Source organism: Astatotilapia calliptera, chromosome 4 (assembly GCF_964374335.1).
Source record: "Astatotilapia calliptera chromosome 4, fAstCal68.1, whole genome shotgun sequence".
In the NCBI taxonomy this organism is placed as follows: domain Eukaryota; kingdom Metazoa; phylum Chordata; class Actinopteri; order Cichliformes; family Cichlidae; genus Astatotilapia; species Astatotilapia calliptera.
In genome coordinates, this window is record NC_137425.1 from 4,033,778 (window position 1) to 4,049,250 (window position 15,473).

At 40.1% G+C, this 15,473-nt stretch overlaps 2 protein-coding genes across 3 annotated transcripts; one reads left to right on the forward strand and one right to left on the reverse strand.

Annotated features, from left to right (window-relative positions):
- Positions 1-2,578: 2,578 nt before the first annotated feature.
- LOC113020248 (germ cell-specific gene 1-like protein) lies at positions 2,579-12,404 on the forward strand. 2 transcript variants are annotated; one of them, XM_026164041.2, is made up of 6 exons: positions 2,579-3,111; positions 6,147-6,194; positions 7,095-7,247; positions 9,409-9,520; positions 9,832-9,882; positions 11,175-12,404. In XM_026164041.2, the coding sequence occupies exons 1-6, from the start codon at positions 2,808-2,810 to the stop codon at positions 11,476-11,478; spliced, it is 972 nt and encodes a 323-aa protein (XP_026019826.2). In that variant the 5' UTR covers positions 2,579-2,807; the 3' UTR covers positions 11,479-12,404. The 2 variants fall into 2 exon arrangements, with proteins under 2 accessions (XP_026019826.2, XP_026019827.2); XM_026164042.2 differs by lacking the exon at positions 9,832-9,882 and having other exon boundaries at positions 2,583-3,111.
- A 1,082-nt stretch (positions 12,405-13,486) lies between these two features.
- On the reverse strand, positions 13,487-15,136 carry LOC113020249 (protein NATD1-like). Its single transcript, XM_026164043.2, has 3 exons — positions 14,877-15,136; positions 14,085-14,203; positions 13,487-13,997 (listed from the first exon to the last, which is right to left on the reverse strand). Exons 1-3 carry the CDS (start codon positions 15,028-15,030, stop codon positions 13,881-13,883), a joined length of 390 nt encoding a protein of 129 aa, XP_026019828.1. The 5' UTR covers positions 15,031-15,136; the 3' UTR covers positions 13,487-13,880.
- Positions 15,137-15,473: the final 337 nt, after the last annotated feature.

Consider the following 15,473-nt stretch of genomic DNA (forward strand, 5'->3'; position numbering starts at 1 on the left):
AATGTCAAATACATGCTGCACAGTTAGGTTACAGCTAACTGGCTAACTGCCCCACGCTGTTAGTTATTTATGTCAGCAGTTATGAATTATATTGTTATATGTATAGGTGATACTGTGCTGCTGTTCTGTGTCCACATTTCTGTATAGGCAGGTGTGGGTGTGTGTATATATGTGTTTGGCTGTAGGATGGATGTCAAGCACCTGCAGGCCTGGTGGGTGTGGCCCTGCTAGGGGACTGGCCACACCCGAAGCTCCTGCCACACACCTGCTGCTGATCAGGGCTCGTCGGGGGAGCTACTTAGGAGAGTCTTGGTCGCTCCCATTGGTGTGGGATCATTGTGTGAGACTCCACGTTAGTCATCCAGTTGAGCTTAGTTAATGTGTGTGTCCCCACGGTTGTATGTGTCCTGACGGCTGCTTTTATTGTGTCCCCAGGAGAAGTGTGGAGCGCCAGACAGCAGCCAGCACGAGGAGTGCTGAGACACGGGAGCGGAGAGCACTAAGACACGGACTTTTCACGGAGAGACACGACACGGGAGTCAGGGGAGAGCACGGGGATTTATTGTTGTTTTTTCACTGTAAATAAACGCACTGTTTACACACAGAGCTCCGCGCCTGGGTCCTCCTTCCCTACATCCCCACGGTTTGCCCTGCCAAACCGTGACAATATATGTTTGTTTCATGCCATTACATGATTTGTTGATGGCTAAATCAGTTAAGTAAGTTGGAATTACTTTAGTTATCAAAGTAATCTACAGTAATCTAGCAAACTTGCAAGGATAATGTTAGCAACTAAGATACAGGTAACCTGGAGATAATTAATTGGCAAACAAAGTTACCAAATCAGCCTTAAGATTTAGAAACAATTACACAGTCTCATCTACTTCATACAGTATTTTAGTTTAATTTGCAATAACTTGCAGTTTGACTGTGTGAGCAGCGACATCAGTGTTTGCTAGCATTATTTATTGGACACAACAGCTCAGAGACACCTTTGAAAACAATAAAGTTGAGTGCTCTTTTGGCAGCTTTCCACTTTTGCCCAGATGGGCATCATTACATAAAACTAGCTTTCTTCTAATGTTAGCTAACAATAGTTTTCCTATATGTACATAACTGAAGTTATCGGCTGAGCTAGCAAGCTTGGTTGTAGGTGAACTGTGGGCTGCCCTTTTGGACCCCTATGTGGGGATTCTGGGGGCCGCCCCATTGAGCTAGCCGCTGCATTAGTTTTGCCTCTTGTGGGCACCAAGAGATGATTTTCTAGAACCCTCTCTGGTCCACTTGTGATTTGTCCTAATGCAGGGACCACCAAGGTTATTACAGTTAATTTCATCGAGGCTAACAGCTAAAACTACCAAAACAATAAAGAAACAGGTCTTCTAAAATGGCATCTTTTTGTTGTTGTTGTTGTTTTGGTAGTTTTACTTGAAATAGACATTGCTACTGTCTCAGAGTACTCTGAAGTCATAACTAGAAAAATTATGTAATCTCAAATCCCTAAATTAAAACAAAATATTTCTGCCAAAATGCTTACAAAGTTAGACACTGATTTCTTCCAGAATAAGTGTTATGGTGGATTGGCTTTGCAGTATCCAATCACTCAGCATTATGAAGCAGTTCAACTTCTACAATTGCTACAAAGAGAGAAACTGTCCATAGAAGCTGCTACGTGGTTTATTGTACGACACAGTTAGCATACTAATTATCATGCTTAAGTGCCATTTTCGTATTTTAAAATCAGCCTGAAGTGGCAAATACAGGAAGCATAATTTTTGTAGTTTGTACTTATTATTTGTACCCTTAAACAATAATTTTGATGGTAGCAAAACAATAGACAACATCAGTGTTTTTGTTAGAGTTCGTGATGGTAATCACGTTGGAGTTCACCACCTGTGAATGCCAGCTTCACAATCTGTAAAACACCATTAACAGCTGGGAATCAGCTAAGTTTGGAGAGCTTCACAGGGCCAAGTGTCTGTTTTTCATGCACTGCCTACTTGCTGTTTGAGGCAAAAGTCTTTGTTTACATCAAAATCTGTTGGGACATTGAAAATGAAAAGACTGTGATGGATGATAAATGTTTCCAAAGGCACGTTTAAATTATAGACAAAAGCATCAGAGTAAAGGCAGCAGATGTTTCCTCCAACCATCTGTCTCCTTCAGATACTGTACTTCTAAGTAGTTTGTCTTCATTTGTGTGCTACATCAGCAGGCTATTAGAAGAGATTTGCCCTGCTTGCACACACACGCAGTGAATGGATTTTCATATGAGACTGTCCACATTATGTCACAGGTCACCAACTGTAAAAAGGGACTTGATCTTATGCCTGCGGCTGCAATTACTTTGCAAATGCAGGAAACTCAGGGAAGAGCCTGCTTCTGGATTACAATCTAAGCTTGTTGTAATCTTTGCTTTTTGCTAATATGTTCAAAGGAAGTCTGGACTATAATTTGCCATTTGTAATGGATAATGTTGCAGGCAGAGCTTTGTAGAAGGGGAGGAGCGATGAGTTTGGAGTGGCAGCACAGAGGGGACAGTTTACGAGTTCAAATGAAGGAAAACCAATAGTGCCATGGGTTTCTATTGTCTCTGTGGGAGTGCAGAGGATGCACCCTTTCATCAAGGTGGCAGCACATCAGAAGAGCCGGCAGAGGGATGTACACACTTCTCACCCAAGGAGCCCCAAATGCAACAAGATTATGAAGATTTGATATATCCGCTGGGAGGCGAAACACGGTGGCTACATATCAAAAGCCAGGATTAGTTGCCTTTTCATTTCATCTCCTCTGGCCTTGCCTCGACCATGAGGCTAGAGCGCGGGCGGCGGGCTTCTCTGGCGCTCACCCTCAACTTTGTGGCGTTTGCTTTTGCCTTATCCGCGGTGACCACCAGCTACTGGTGCGAGGGGACCAGGAAGGTGGCCAAACCCTTCTGCACAGGCCCACCGGTGAACAAGAAGGAGTGGTACTGCATCCGCTTCAACAGCACCAACCTCAACGACAGCCGCCTAGTGCAGTACATCTTTGAGACGGGGGAGGAGAAGTTTCTGATGAGGAAGTTCCACACGGGGATATTCTTCTCCTGCGAGGAGGCGGCCGACATGAACGGTAAGATGACCCTAAGCTCTTCAGCCCTTTAGCTTTGGGGCTGCAGACGTTCAAAAACAGGAAGAGCTAATGGAGGAAGCAGCTCCTGTAAACGCACAAGACAGTCTCTCAAGTTAATCTACAGCTTATAAATGTCAACCCAGTTACTGGAATCGCACCATCTGGACGCAATCTCTTGAGTCATTTAAGGTCATTTATGTATAATGCACAGATAAGGTGAGATAAACAGCTGCGAGTGTGCTTTGGCACTCGAGTAAGCTGGGTTAAATTCTCTTTAGGTCTAAATTCAGCACATTTTAGCTAGATTTCCTATTGTTTTATGCCTGTGTATAGGAAAATAGCATTTCAAACAGTGCAATATTGTTCTTAAGTAATATTTTGGGTCATTATGACCAATAATAACGAATGAAAAAGCTACACCTGTGGAGGGGGTAAGGTAGTGCACGAGGAAAATGAAAAAGACAAAGTACAGATTAGGATTAAAGCTGTGACATGCTGCATGCAGGTACTGCAAAAAGGTCCTTCATGTTGCATCATAACTACAGCTTTCTACTTGAGGTCAAAGCTAAATCTCATCAAGCGAAACATAAAACCTAATTACAAACGTGTACATGCTTTCCACAGGAATCATACTGACAGATAAGCAGCAATCTGCCTGGCATGGAGGAAGAAAAATACAAATGTTTTCAAAGAGAAATAAATTTCACTATAAAAATTTCACGTTACAGGACATATGTAGGGTGTATGAAAGTGTCATTGTTACAGAGCAAAATAATCAAACAGTAAAGCTTCCAGATTACAGCCATTGCTGTTGCATGCAAGCCGCCCCAGTTGGTTTCATAAGCTCTGGTAATAAATCTCAGAAAAATACATTTTTATAAGGATTTGCATGCAACTAAGAGCCAAATTGTCTACTGATTTTCACCAATATGATCAGAGCACAAGAGTCAGTTCCTTGGGAGCTCCAACACCAAGGTGCCGTATCACTAGAGCTGGGCGATAGAACGATAACGATATGTATCGCGATATAACTTTTACTCGATAGAGAAATTAAGCTATCGCGATAGACCTCGCCGCTCTTGTCCTCGCCGCTCTTGTCCTCTTAAAAGAAAATTTTTTTTAAATTTTTTAAAAAAAAGGTCAGCCAATCCAAACTAAGTAGCGCAGAGCCGAACCAATCACAGCCGCAGCGTCACGTCGCGTGACTTGTTACGTACAGCACAAGTGCCAAGCCGCACGTGTTTGTTTGGGAAGCAGCCAGCGGGTAATGGAGCCAGCGCGCAATGGAGGAAATGAGTGTGCCGACTAGAAAAATCAACCGAGCGTGACCGAAGAGAAAACAGATGATGGTTCCAATGCCGGAGAGATTGTCGAACGGAAGAGCCATAGAAGTTCCGTAGTGTGAAGGTATTTCGGCTATTTCAAGTCTGACAAAAAACAGAGTAGCGTGCACTGTAAATTGTGCCGAAAGCAAGTCTGGAAATACAATAAACTGGTGCATGCGTCACACTGTGCGCCACGTTATTGTTTCGGTGAAATGAATTTCTACAATACTGTTACTGTTAATTCTACTCTCTGCAGTGTTTAAATGCTTACATATACACACAGTTACTGTCCGTCCACACATACGACTCGGTTCTGCTTCTATGCCGCAGCTTTGTTTACTTTTTCCCACCGAGGCTTCTAGACTTCTGATTGGCCAACATTTCTGCACGGTTAGGAATCTAGCGCCACCTGCTGCTTTGGCATGTTCATAGCAGCGTTTTTCTTCATTTCTGCCTTTATGTGTGGACGGGATTATTTTTTAAAACGAAAACGGAAAATCTCCGTTTTCAAAAACACCCGTGTACGCGTGGACGTAGCCTCAGTCTCTGACTGGAAGCGCTAATTCATCATTCGGCTTTTGTCAGACTAAAGTAACTGTTAAAACTGTTTGAAAAGCTAAGCTATACAACAAGGAGAGATTGAGAATTTCCTTTTAGTTCTCAGTTTATTTGATATTGACAAAAGTTAGTCAGTTTTGTCTGTTCTTCTGTAAAACAAACTAAGATTTATTTTTAGAATTAATATTTTGTTTCTAAGTGGAATTGACAATTTAGTCTGTTTCATTTGTTCTATTTTGAAACTTAAACGCTTTAGTGGCTGCCTTTTGTGTAGTTTGCAATATTTGCCTTTATTTATCTGAAAAAGTCTCATGTTCCTTAAGTACATCTACCCTGTTGAACTTATTATGGGAAATAAATATTTAAATAAAAACAAGCTGCTGATTATTTCACATTTTACTTGTGAGCAACGGCACATTTAAATCTTACAAATATAGTTATTTGGCTTATATCGTGATAGATATCGTTATCGCCTGAAATGAAAAAAACATATCGTGATATGAAAAAATCTCATATCGCCCAGCTCTACGTATCACAAAACAATATCATCAGATGCTACAATCAGTTTTATATATGCGGCTGCGGTGCAAAGATGTCAGTGTTTGTGGACTCACATTATATCAAAATATACTTTTAAAAATATATAATATTCAAAAGTCATGACTTCATGTAAAAAAAATACTTGTAAGTATTTTTGATACTACTGAGTGCACTTAATTCATTTTATTGACAATCACAAGAATTGCATAGCTGATTGAACAAATAACCATGAATGTGAGATTTTCTTACAGATACACATTTAAAAAAGAATTCCATATTAAATCAGCAAAGTTTGTAGAACATTTTCTGCTCAATTTGCATAAAAAGTTTATGGTCCAAAGTTTGGGCATATAAAATGACTGCTATGAAATTTTAAATCCATCTATACAGAACTTTTTTCTTGTATTTGTCCAAACTGTGCATAATGAAATTTACAGCAAACGGGAGATGGTCGAGCAGAATGGCCACGTTGATTTGAGCTGGAATGACCCAGCGAATAATTTCGGCGTACAACTGATGCTGGGGATTGCAGCTTTTAAGGGTGTTTTCGTGATTAGTGTCAAAGTGGATTCTTCTACATAAGAAAACTTACTTTTTCCCCTTTTTTTTCAGGGTTTGAATGTCGAGAATTCTCAGATATTGCACCTGAAAATGAAAGAGGTTGGTGAGATTTTTATATTTTTAACTGTCTTTTGATTTCTTAGAGTTTTCTGTTACCTTATGGGTACTTTGACCTCAAGAGGATAACATAGATTGTATATAAAAGATGGACATAGTTCCCACGATGTCAACCATTAGTTCATAAAGGCCCGCTCGGGAATCTCCAATTTTGCCATTTTGGGGCTTCAAAACATCTGAATATAAGTCAAGGATGCTGCATGGTCTTAGGTATCTATGCCCGTCTTTAGTTTCTATTTGATGCTTAACGGGACGATAATTTACAAAAGCAACATGACTTTGTATTAAAGAAGATTTTAAACTAAAAACATTGCCATAAACTAATATGAATTAAATCAATGTAAATTACATGGACTTGTTGTTGACCTGTTGTTATTCCAGTTTTAACTGGGTTAATTTAATGCAGCTCAGGAGTCCAGGGTGGATGTGGGGCATATAAAACACTCGAGTCTCACAACGACAAACATTATGTCTCTGTCTCTAAACCAAGACACAGTCTTACACTTACATGTACCGTGAATGCCTCAAGATGATTTACAGTATTTTACATGCTTGATATCTAAGTATCAGTGACTTTCTAAATATGTTATCCAACATTATTTCTAATAATGCTATAAAACTTAATGCAGTTTCAGTACAATGGTTGGGAAAGGGCCTTCGACTACACTCATACTGAGAAATCTTACCTTTGCAAGTCTTGCTTGTAAGGAATCTAGAATTAGCAGCTGCTGTCCTGATTTTATAAATCCATGCAGTCTAGACAGACTCATTCAAATCTCCAGACATAAAATGAGCAGACCTGTTGTACATGCATGCTTGTCTGCCTTTAGACATGCAGGATTATGCTTCCTCCCTGTTTTTGTTTGTTTTTTGTATTCACAGGAGTGCTGTGGTTGTGTATCGTGGCGGAGACCCTGTACCTCACCCTGCTCTTCGCGGGCGGGGCTCTGATGACTCTGGAGCAGTGCCCCTGCTTCAGTGTCATGAACAAACTGAAGCTCAGTGCCTTTGCTGCCATGTGCACTGCCCTGTCAGGTAACACTGCATAATGAGCTCCAGTGCAGGTTATAAAAACATTCATGTTCACAACTTAAATTCCCCTTAAGCATTTATGCCTCTTTACTTTTAATTAAACCTTTAAACAATTTTTTGTTTTTTGCTGATAAATGTTCTGTAAATGGATGTTGGTGGGACATGTTTATTAAAGCCAACAGTTGCTCATAAGAGGAGTTATAGCTGCTGACTGCTTAAATCAACTTTATCCTAAACCCGTGATTAAATCTTTAAATACTAAATAAGGAGAGACTTAAAGTATAGAGCCTTTAACATCGACAAGAAACATGGAGATAAATTATAGGTGAAGCTCGTGTGGCGGTAAATAAAAGCAGCAGGGCAGCAGGTCATGGTGGCTGGATGAGATGAGGCTGACAGTGAGCGAGCGCTCGCAGCAGCTAACTGCTCTGCGTCCACTCGCTGCCTTGGAGGATTTGCTGGTTTCTGGACTAATCCGATTGAAGCCGGGGCTGCGGTTTTGGACTGCGCCAAGACCTGCCCAGAGGAGCATCCTCCCGCCCCCTCAACTCCCCCCATCCCCCGACTCCCATCCCCCCTGTTGTTATTAGTTAATCCCAAGAAAAGCAGCTGTGAAGGGGCAGGCTGCTGATTGAGGGAGAGCCTGGATCAGGCAGGCCAGTCCACCTCACCCAGAGTCAGTCAGAAAATCACGTATGCGTTGTACAGGGATGTTTCAGGCTTCAGCCGTCACTACAGTCATTTCATGTACTCTTTTAATGTTTTACAAATGTGGATCATCCACACTTGGAGTTTATGTCTTTTACTGCATGTGATCATTTTTCACAAATCATAAATACAATGCATTGCCAAAAGTATTCTCTCATCTGCCTTCACACGCATATGAGTTTCAGTGACATCCCATTAATCCATTAGCTTTATGATGTTAGCCCACACTTTGCAGCCATAACGGCTTCAACTCTTCTGGTAGGCTTTCCACAAGGTTTAGGAGTGACTTAATGGGAATTTTGACCATTCTTCCAGAAGCACATTTGTGCAGTCAGACACTGATGCTGGATGAGAAGGCCTGCCTCACAGTCTCCACTCTAATTCATCCCAAAGGTGTTCTATGAATTAGGTCAGGACTCTGTGCACACCAAACTCACTCACCCATGTCTTTATGGAGCTTAGAGGATAGAATAGAATTGAATGCCTTTATTGTCACTATACAGATGTACAATGAGATGCACAGTTTCTGCAGCATTATATACATATGAACAGTATTTAGAGAAAAAATATATATAAAATGTACAAATATACAATCCAGTAAAAAAAGGAAATAAATATGTAAATAAATAGTGTTATGTATATATAGTTTGAGTTATTGCACGTAGAATTAAATATTGCACGGTGGTGGTTTATAGAAGGAAGTCCTTGGAATGGGGGGTGGAACTGTGTTTATGGTTATGGCTTTTGGGAGGAAACTGTTCTTGAGCTTGCTTTGTGCACTGCTGTGCAGTCATGCTGGAGCAGGAAGGGGCCATTCCCAAACTGTTCCCACAAAGTTGGGACCATGAAATTTTCTTGATATGTTGAATCAATAAGAGTTTCATTAACTGGAACTAAGGGGCCGTGCAGTTCATATTCAACTAAATTCTATTTTCTTACCCCTCCTAATTCATAAAAATTATTTTTAGAAAACCAATGTATTTCTATTAAAAACAGAAATACATTATATCAGTATTAAAACACTTAATTTGTTATGCTAACACTACATTAGCATAACAAGATTAACATTAGGATAAAAAAAACATTGAAAAGACAAAAGGCATAGAAAACAAATAACACAAAAACATATTAGCAGGAAAAACATAAAAATCCAGCATAAAAACTGGAAAGATTGGAATCTTAAAGAAGTAGGGATCTGTCTACTCCCATGTTAAAACAGGTGATCTTTTACTCATACTTTAGCACTACGAGCCTCTAAAAGAACCAAATATTAATCTTATACACAAATAAATTGCTTCATATAACTTTTACGATAAAGAGCCATCAGTATGGTCCTCTCTCGGTTGTCACAGATTCACAAACCCAACTCTATTAAATTTAGTTTTGGTCTTTTTTTGCGGTTTGAATGAGCAGTCACTTGTTGACTTGGTGTCTTTTTATCTTTTTTTGTTCTCAGGCCTTTGTGGGATGGTGGCCCACATGATGTTTACTACCATATTCCAGCTGGCTGTTGCCACCGGGCCAGAAGATTGGAGACCCAAAACATGGGACTACAGCTGGTCTTATTTGTAAGCAACTTTAACCTTCATCTCTGGCTGTTTTGACATTTTTACTCACTAGATCAAATAATCACGGCCCAAATTAAGGCTCACTACCTTCCATTTTCTAAACAATCTTTTGCCTCTCTGGCTTGAGACTCATCCACAGCCACCGTATTGTATGCAGGCGCTCGATCAGTCAGCTAGGCAGCAGTATTGTGGGTTTAACTGAGTTCAAAAATTCCATGATGAACCGGACATTGGTAGACAGTGGTTCTACTGTCCACAGCCAAACTCTAGCAGACTCTTTCTGAGGTTGTAACAGTAGTTTATGTTTCCAGGAGTCACACTTCTGAGGTGAGGCATGCTTTCCCATTCACATTTCTGCACAGGTACAGCACCTCGATTCTTCTTTTTATAGCCATTCTATTGTAGTTTTGCTCCTGTGTTTGAAATAATAAACTGTTGTATGGTGCAGCTTGGGCCAAGATTTTTACCTGTCAAAACAAGCTTAAATCATAACCCCTGCACCACTGTGCTTACAGTTGGTATGGAGTGTTTGTGTTGATATGCAGTGTTTGTTTTTCTCTAAATGTGGCGCTGTGCATTATGGTCAACTACAGGACATTGTTCCAGAAGTCTTGTGGTTGGTTCAGATTGACCTCTGCAATCCTAAGCCATGCTGCCATGTTCTTTTTAGAGAGAACATGCTTTGTGCTGGCAACCTTTGCACACAATAGTCGTTCAGAATGTTTTTAATTTTGCTGTCATGAACTTTAAGTGAGTTTTAGCTCTGTGGATTTTTGCACTTTTCTGAGCATTGCACGGTCTGACCATGGGATGAATTTGCTGGGATGCCCATACCTGGTTGTGGCATTACTTACGTATTTCACATGAATGAAAAACTTCCAAAATGTCAGCTTTTACAAAAATTCTCACACTTTTTGATCATTTTAATTGGTACATTTGATTAGGAGCACCTGGAACAGTCAGATTGTTCAACTGGCTTTCACTAACTGCACCAAAACTACGCGATTATGTGCAGAAGAGATGGTACTCACTGAACAATGAAGATGAAGGGTACCGGGCACATTTAAAGAGAAGGATTTGGTATGTCTGTTGCTACACTGTGCAGTGTTGCATACCTGCCCAAAAATCTGGGAGTTTTAGTTTTGCCATTTGTGTTTTTATTTTTGTTGACAGATGGGTTGATATTATGACTGCAGTGTATGGATGCATGTATTCCAGTTATTCACAATAAAGACTCAGTAAATGCTTTGCTGGTGAGTTCATGGGCCCAATCGCTAATTTTGGGTCATACTAAAAACAGCTGAAGATTATAATCAGTGTTAGAGTCAGAAGAAGAGGAGTATCAAGAGCATGTTTATTAGCTGAGGACTTGTTACTGAAAAGTCGTCAATGCAAAGGTCTGTCTCTCGGCTGTCAAGGTAGCTGACACGATTGGTTATATCCGTAGGACTGGATACAGTTACAACTACTGAGTTGGAAGGCGACAGAAGCCCTGGGAATGGGATTACATTTTACCAGTTCTTGATTGTAAACTAAAATAGCACACAGCACAAACAACACTGCTGGTACGTCTGTGTAGAGCCGTGTTTATTGTTGGGGTTCTTACAGCTGCAGCTCAGCAGTAGGCTAACCCTCTTTTTAACCCTCTCCACAGATTAGCATGGGGCTCTTTCGGCACCTGCATGGGGTCTGCAGTGACGGCACTGAACCGCTACACAAAGACAATCATCGAGTTTAAATACAAACGGCGGAACATCGAGAAGAGCCTGATGATAAAGCAGAACATGATGGAGATGAACGTCCCCGAGCAGATGTGGGACATGTACCTGACTACTGTGCCGGTTGATGCCGAGGCACCTCTAGAACTGCCGGTCAATGGCCACAAGCCGTCCACAGGAACAGCGTACGAGGTCGAAATGGACAATGTACCAGAACCACAAGGAGAGGCGTACTGTTAAAGATGGAAACGTTTCTGGGGTTGATTTCCTGGACCTACACTGACTCTTGTTCTTGGATTTAAATATTTACTTCAGGACTTTTTTTGTATATTTTGTTCCTCTCCACACACCAGATGTGTCTGGTTCTTAAAAAAAGATAATGTGAGAAGTGGGGAAGGGAAACGGGCTACATTTCCCACTAAACTGGATGTAAATGCTCCTGATGAAAGACTGATCCTTCATTTCTGCTTTAGCTTCTGCTGAGCCAGCCTGTTTCATTTATGTTTGATCAAACTGTCCTCTGAAGAACGAGGCTCAATGATCTGCTCAGCAAGAGGAAGAGAAAATTACCTCATTCTGTACCATCAGGGACGTATCGCCGAATCACCGCAGGTCTACCTGCACAGACTAGACTCTGTTTGAAGTGTCCAGTAACATCTGATGTTGGACAGTCGGTCAGCTATAAAAGATTTTAAAAAGATGACAAATTAATGTCAAATAGCAAACTGGGACACAAATGTCTGCCAAGACATACAAAACAACCACTGAACCTGTGAAACAACCACAAAACAGCCACTCCAACAATGAAAAAACCCAAGACAGCTGCAAAGTTTGTAGATATTCTCCACGACTGACTGTTCAGGATTTGTTTTTTTTAAAGAACATCTCTTGATAAGATGTTACATCAGGAATTTGCCTTTTCTGTCAACTCCCCTGAAACAGCTGCTGTCTTTATACTCTGGTACTTTTGATGTGAGACATGCTGTAACTCAAACGCTGACAGCATCAGGCCGACACAGAAGTGCAGGAAAACATGTTTACAGGAGTAAGATTGACATCTGTTGGAACAAAAGCAGACAATAAAAAAAGCACAATATCTCTCGAGCTCACAGTTTGTGTCACTGAGGATGTAATGAAGATGAAATTAAATACAGCTGTGCTTTTCACTGACTTTGTTGCTCTTCTAAAAACTAGCAAGCAAACCCAATTAAACGCTCGATTGTGGCCAATCTCTTGTCATGCTGCTGCTGCTGTTGCTGTGGGGGAATTAATCTCATCAGCTGGCGAGAATCCAGCTGTGCTCGCCAAACACGCTGATTTCATCTGTGATTCGAGGCTCGTGGTAACACCGGAGCCCATTTTCCCCACAATCTTTCTTTTTGTGATTAATTCTGCTGCATTTATTAACGTAGGCTCACTATAACAGAGTTATATTACTAATAACATTGATACCTAAACAAGCTTCTACATTACACTGCGTCTTAGTTCCATATGGTTTGTATTACACAAGGCCAAAGTTTCAACCAAAGAGGTCAAAGTATGTACAAGTAATACATGTGAGATAGGATACTTTAAACACTAAGGTTTACAAAGTCTTTTCTACTTTTGCCTCTGCATGATTCTGTGATTAGTTACTATTTATGCTAATTGCAAGCAATCTCTCAGTCTAAAGCTGGATTGATCAGCCAGGAAAAATTAAATCAACTGCACTAATTAGCTTTAGTCCACTTCTGTTAACTGCAGATTAGGACCTACACTGCCTTCTTAATATACAGACAGAAATACATAAAGTCTCTGGCCACAGTGTCAAATTATGAGGTCAGTGTATATAAAAGTAATTCCTGTAAATTAAAATCTCAGACTCTACTAGTTTGTTTTGGTTTTTTCCCCACGCTTGCCTCTGTATGATCTCATACAGTGGGGATATCCACTTTATGGTCAATCAACCCTGAAGTCCCACTCATCTGCTGTTTATGTGGGGCAGCCAATCATCAGAAAGCTTCTTTCAAACAGAGCATGAAGTCAGGGGTCACACCAAAGCCTAGTATGAGATAAATAAAACTTATTTTGAACTGTGACTCATGCAAAGCTACTCTAGTGGGGTCCAGGAATAAATATACATGTGGAAATGAGCAGATGTCCCTTTATGTAAACTTTTTAATATAAAAATTGTATTATTTACTCTACATATCAACTACATAATTCTGCATGTATAATATAATAATACGCTTGTATAGTATAACAAAGGTTTTTAATTACATTTTAATGAATTTTATTGGTAGAAAATTCAGTCATGCATGCACACAGTCTGATATTTTTAAAAGAATCACAGTTTATCTGTTAAACTGTTCTTATTATAATACAAATATCACCTTCAACCCATTGGTTTAATTATATTTTTGGTTATTTTATCCAAATATAGTCCACATTACATTTAAAATTGTTTAAATGTACATTGAATGATGTGAGATTTCTCACTTGTACATTGCACACTGTGCGAGTGTAGTTAATTAGAGGTAGAATTACAGTATGTAGTCTAAGGAGCTTGGAAAGAAAAGCGTCTGGACTCCTTAAACTATGAAGACCTGGATGACTGAGAACCTTCACAGACATACAGCATGTAGGTGCCATAGAAGCTGCAGTCAAGTGATGACAAACTCTTTATATCTCTGCTCTGGTTGTTCTTCAACGTACTTCTTTATGTACAAGCAGGAGACATGAGCCTTTAAGTTCTCTTCAACCACAAAGTCCAGCGCAGCCTGTTAAGAAACAAAACAAACATTAAAACTACTCAGAAAAAAATCACGTATGACCTGAAACGAGTTGACTGACACCTGGAGTTTTACCCTCGACAGCAGAGCTGCAACACCATGGCCCCTGTATGTCTCGGGTACGAAGGTCGACATCAGGTCCACCTCCTTCTCCCCAGTGAATCTGTATTTCAGCACCCCACATTCATGGTCCGCTAGAAAGAGGACAGTAATGGCTCCTTATTACAATAATATTAAGCAGATGCTTATAGGAAGAAAAAAAAAATTAAAAATCACCACATGATTTTTGTATTTCCTAGATTAAATTATCTCATGCTATTTCATAGAAAGTAATACAGCTCATTTTCTTTCAAATGGGGAACTTGTGAAACTTTCAGCAAAATTAAATCAGTTGGAACAGAAAATACCAAATTCCCATCAAAAACACCTTAATTTAAACCCCAACTTCTCCCCTGCAACTTGTTGTGCTAGGTCTTGACTTAGCAAAGATTTCACCAAAATACATTAGTACAGATCACAATAAGTATGCCGATCTCTTAGCTAAGTGGCACTGAACCCTTTAAAATATATGACATTGGTATGGGTTAAAAAGAAGCTGACTTTAACCAAAGAAACCATTAAAACACACATTTTTAAATGGAATTTCGCTGAGCGCTCTGATTGCTACACACAATTTATGTGTGAGAGGGATTTATGTGTGAGAGGGATCCAAATAAACAACTGAAAGAGAAACACATCACACAACACAATATTGAATTTAAAATAATTAATCATCTCAAATGTCCTCCATCAGGCCGCGACGACACCTCGGGCTCTCTTAGAGGCTCTACGCGGGAAGGGGAGCTGCAACTCGGGCTGTGTGCTTACCAGTACTGCTGCCTGCGGTGACCGTGAAGCGCTGGTTACGTCGGTCATGTTCAACCTTTAAACTGCCGGCGGAGCTTAACGTACTGAAGGCGGTCTGAGAGGATTTCAGTCCGTGACTCAGTGTACAGACTCTGGAAAGTATTCTAAAAGCCATTTATTTTAAAAATTAAATTAAATAAACAGCTAAAACACGACAGCGCGTCGACGATCAGGTCTTCTCTGACTTGTCCGCCAGAGTGCGCCATGAGGCAGGAGTTAATCATTAAATTCCTTTGACCTTCAAAACAAAATAATGGGATTCATAGGATATTCATTTCACTGAAAACTGTCATATCAGAACAGTAATCCTAGTATTTTTTATAATTATTGGTTCCATTTCTGTAACTCTCTACTGAGAGACATTATAAGAGAGAAATTTGGCACTGAAAGAACCACAAGTTGACATCTGTGGTTGGGAACAGAGTTTATAAAATGATTTTTAAGAATAATTGTTCCATGCATGAAGTTTTTATGTCCCACAATTGAAATTCAAGTTAAAATTAATTTCGATTTTTCTTCAAAATAACTGTTCAATTAAGAGCCCAGAGGTGTTTCAAG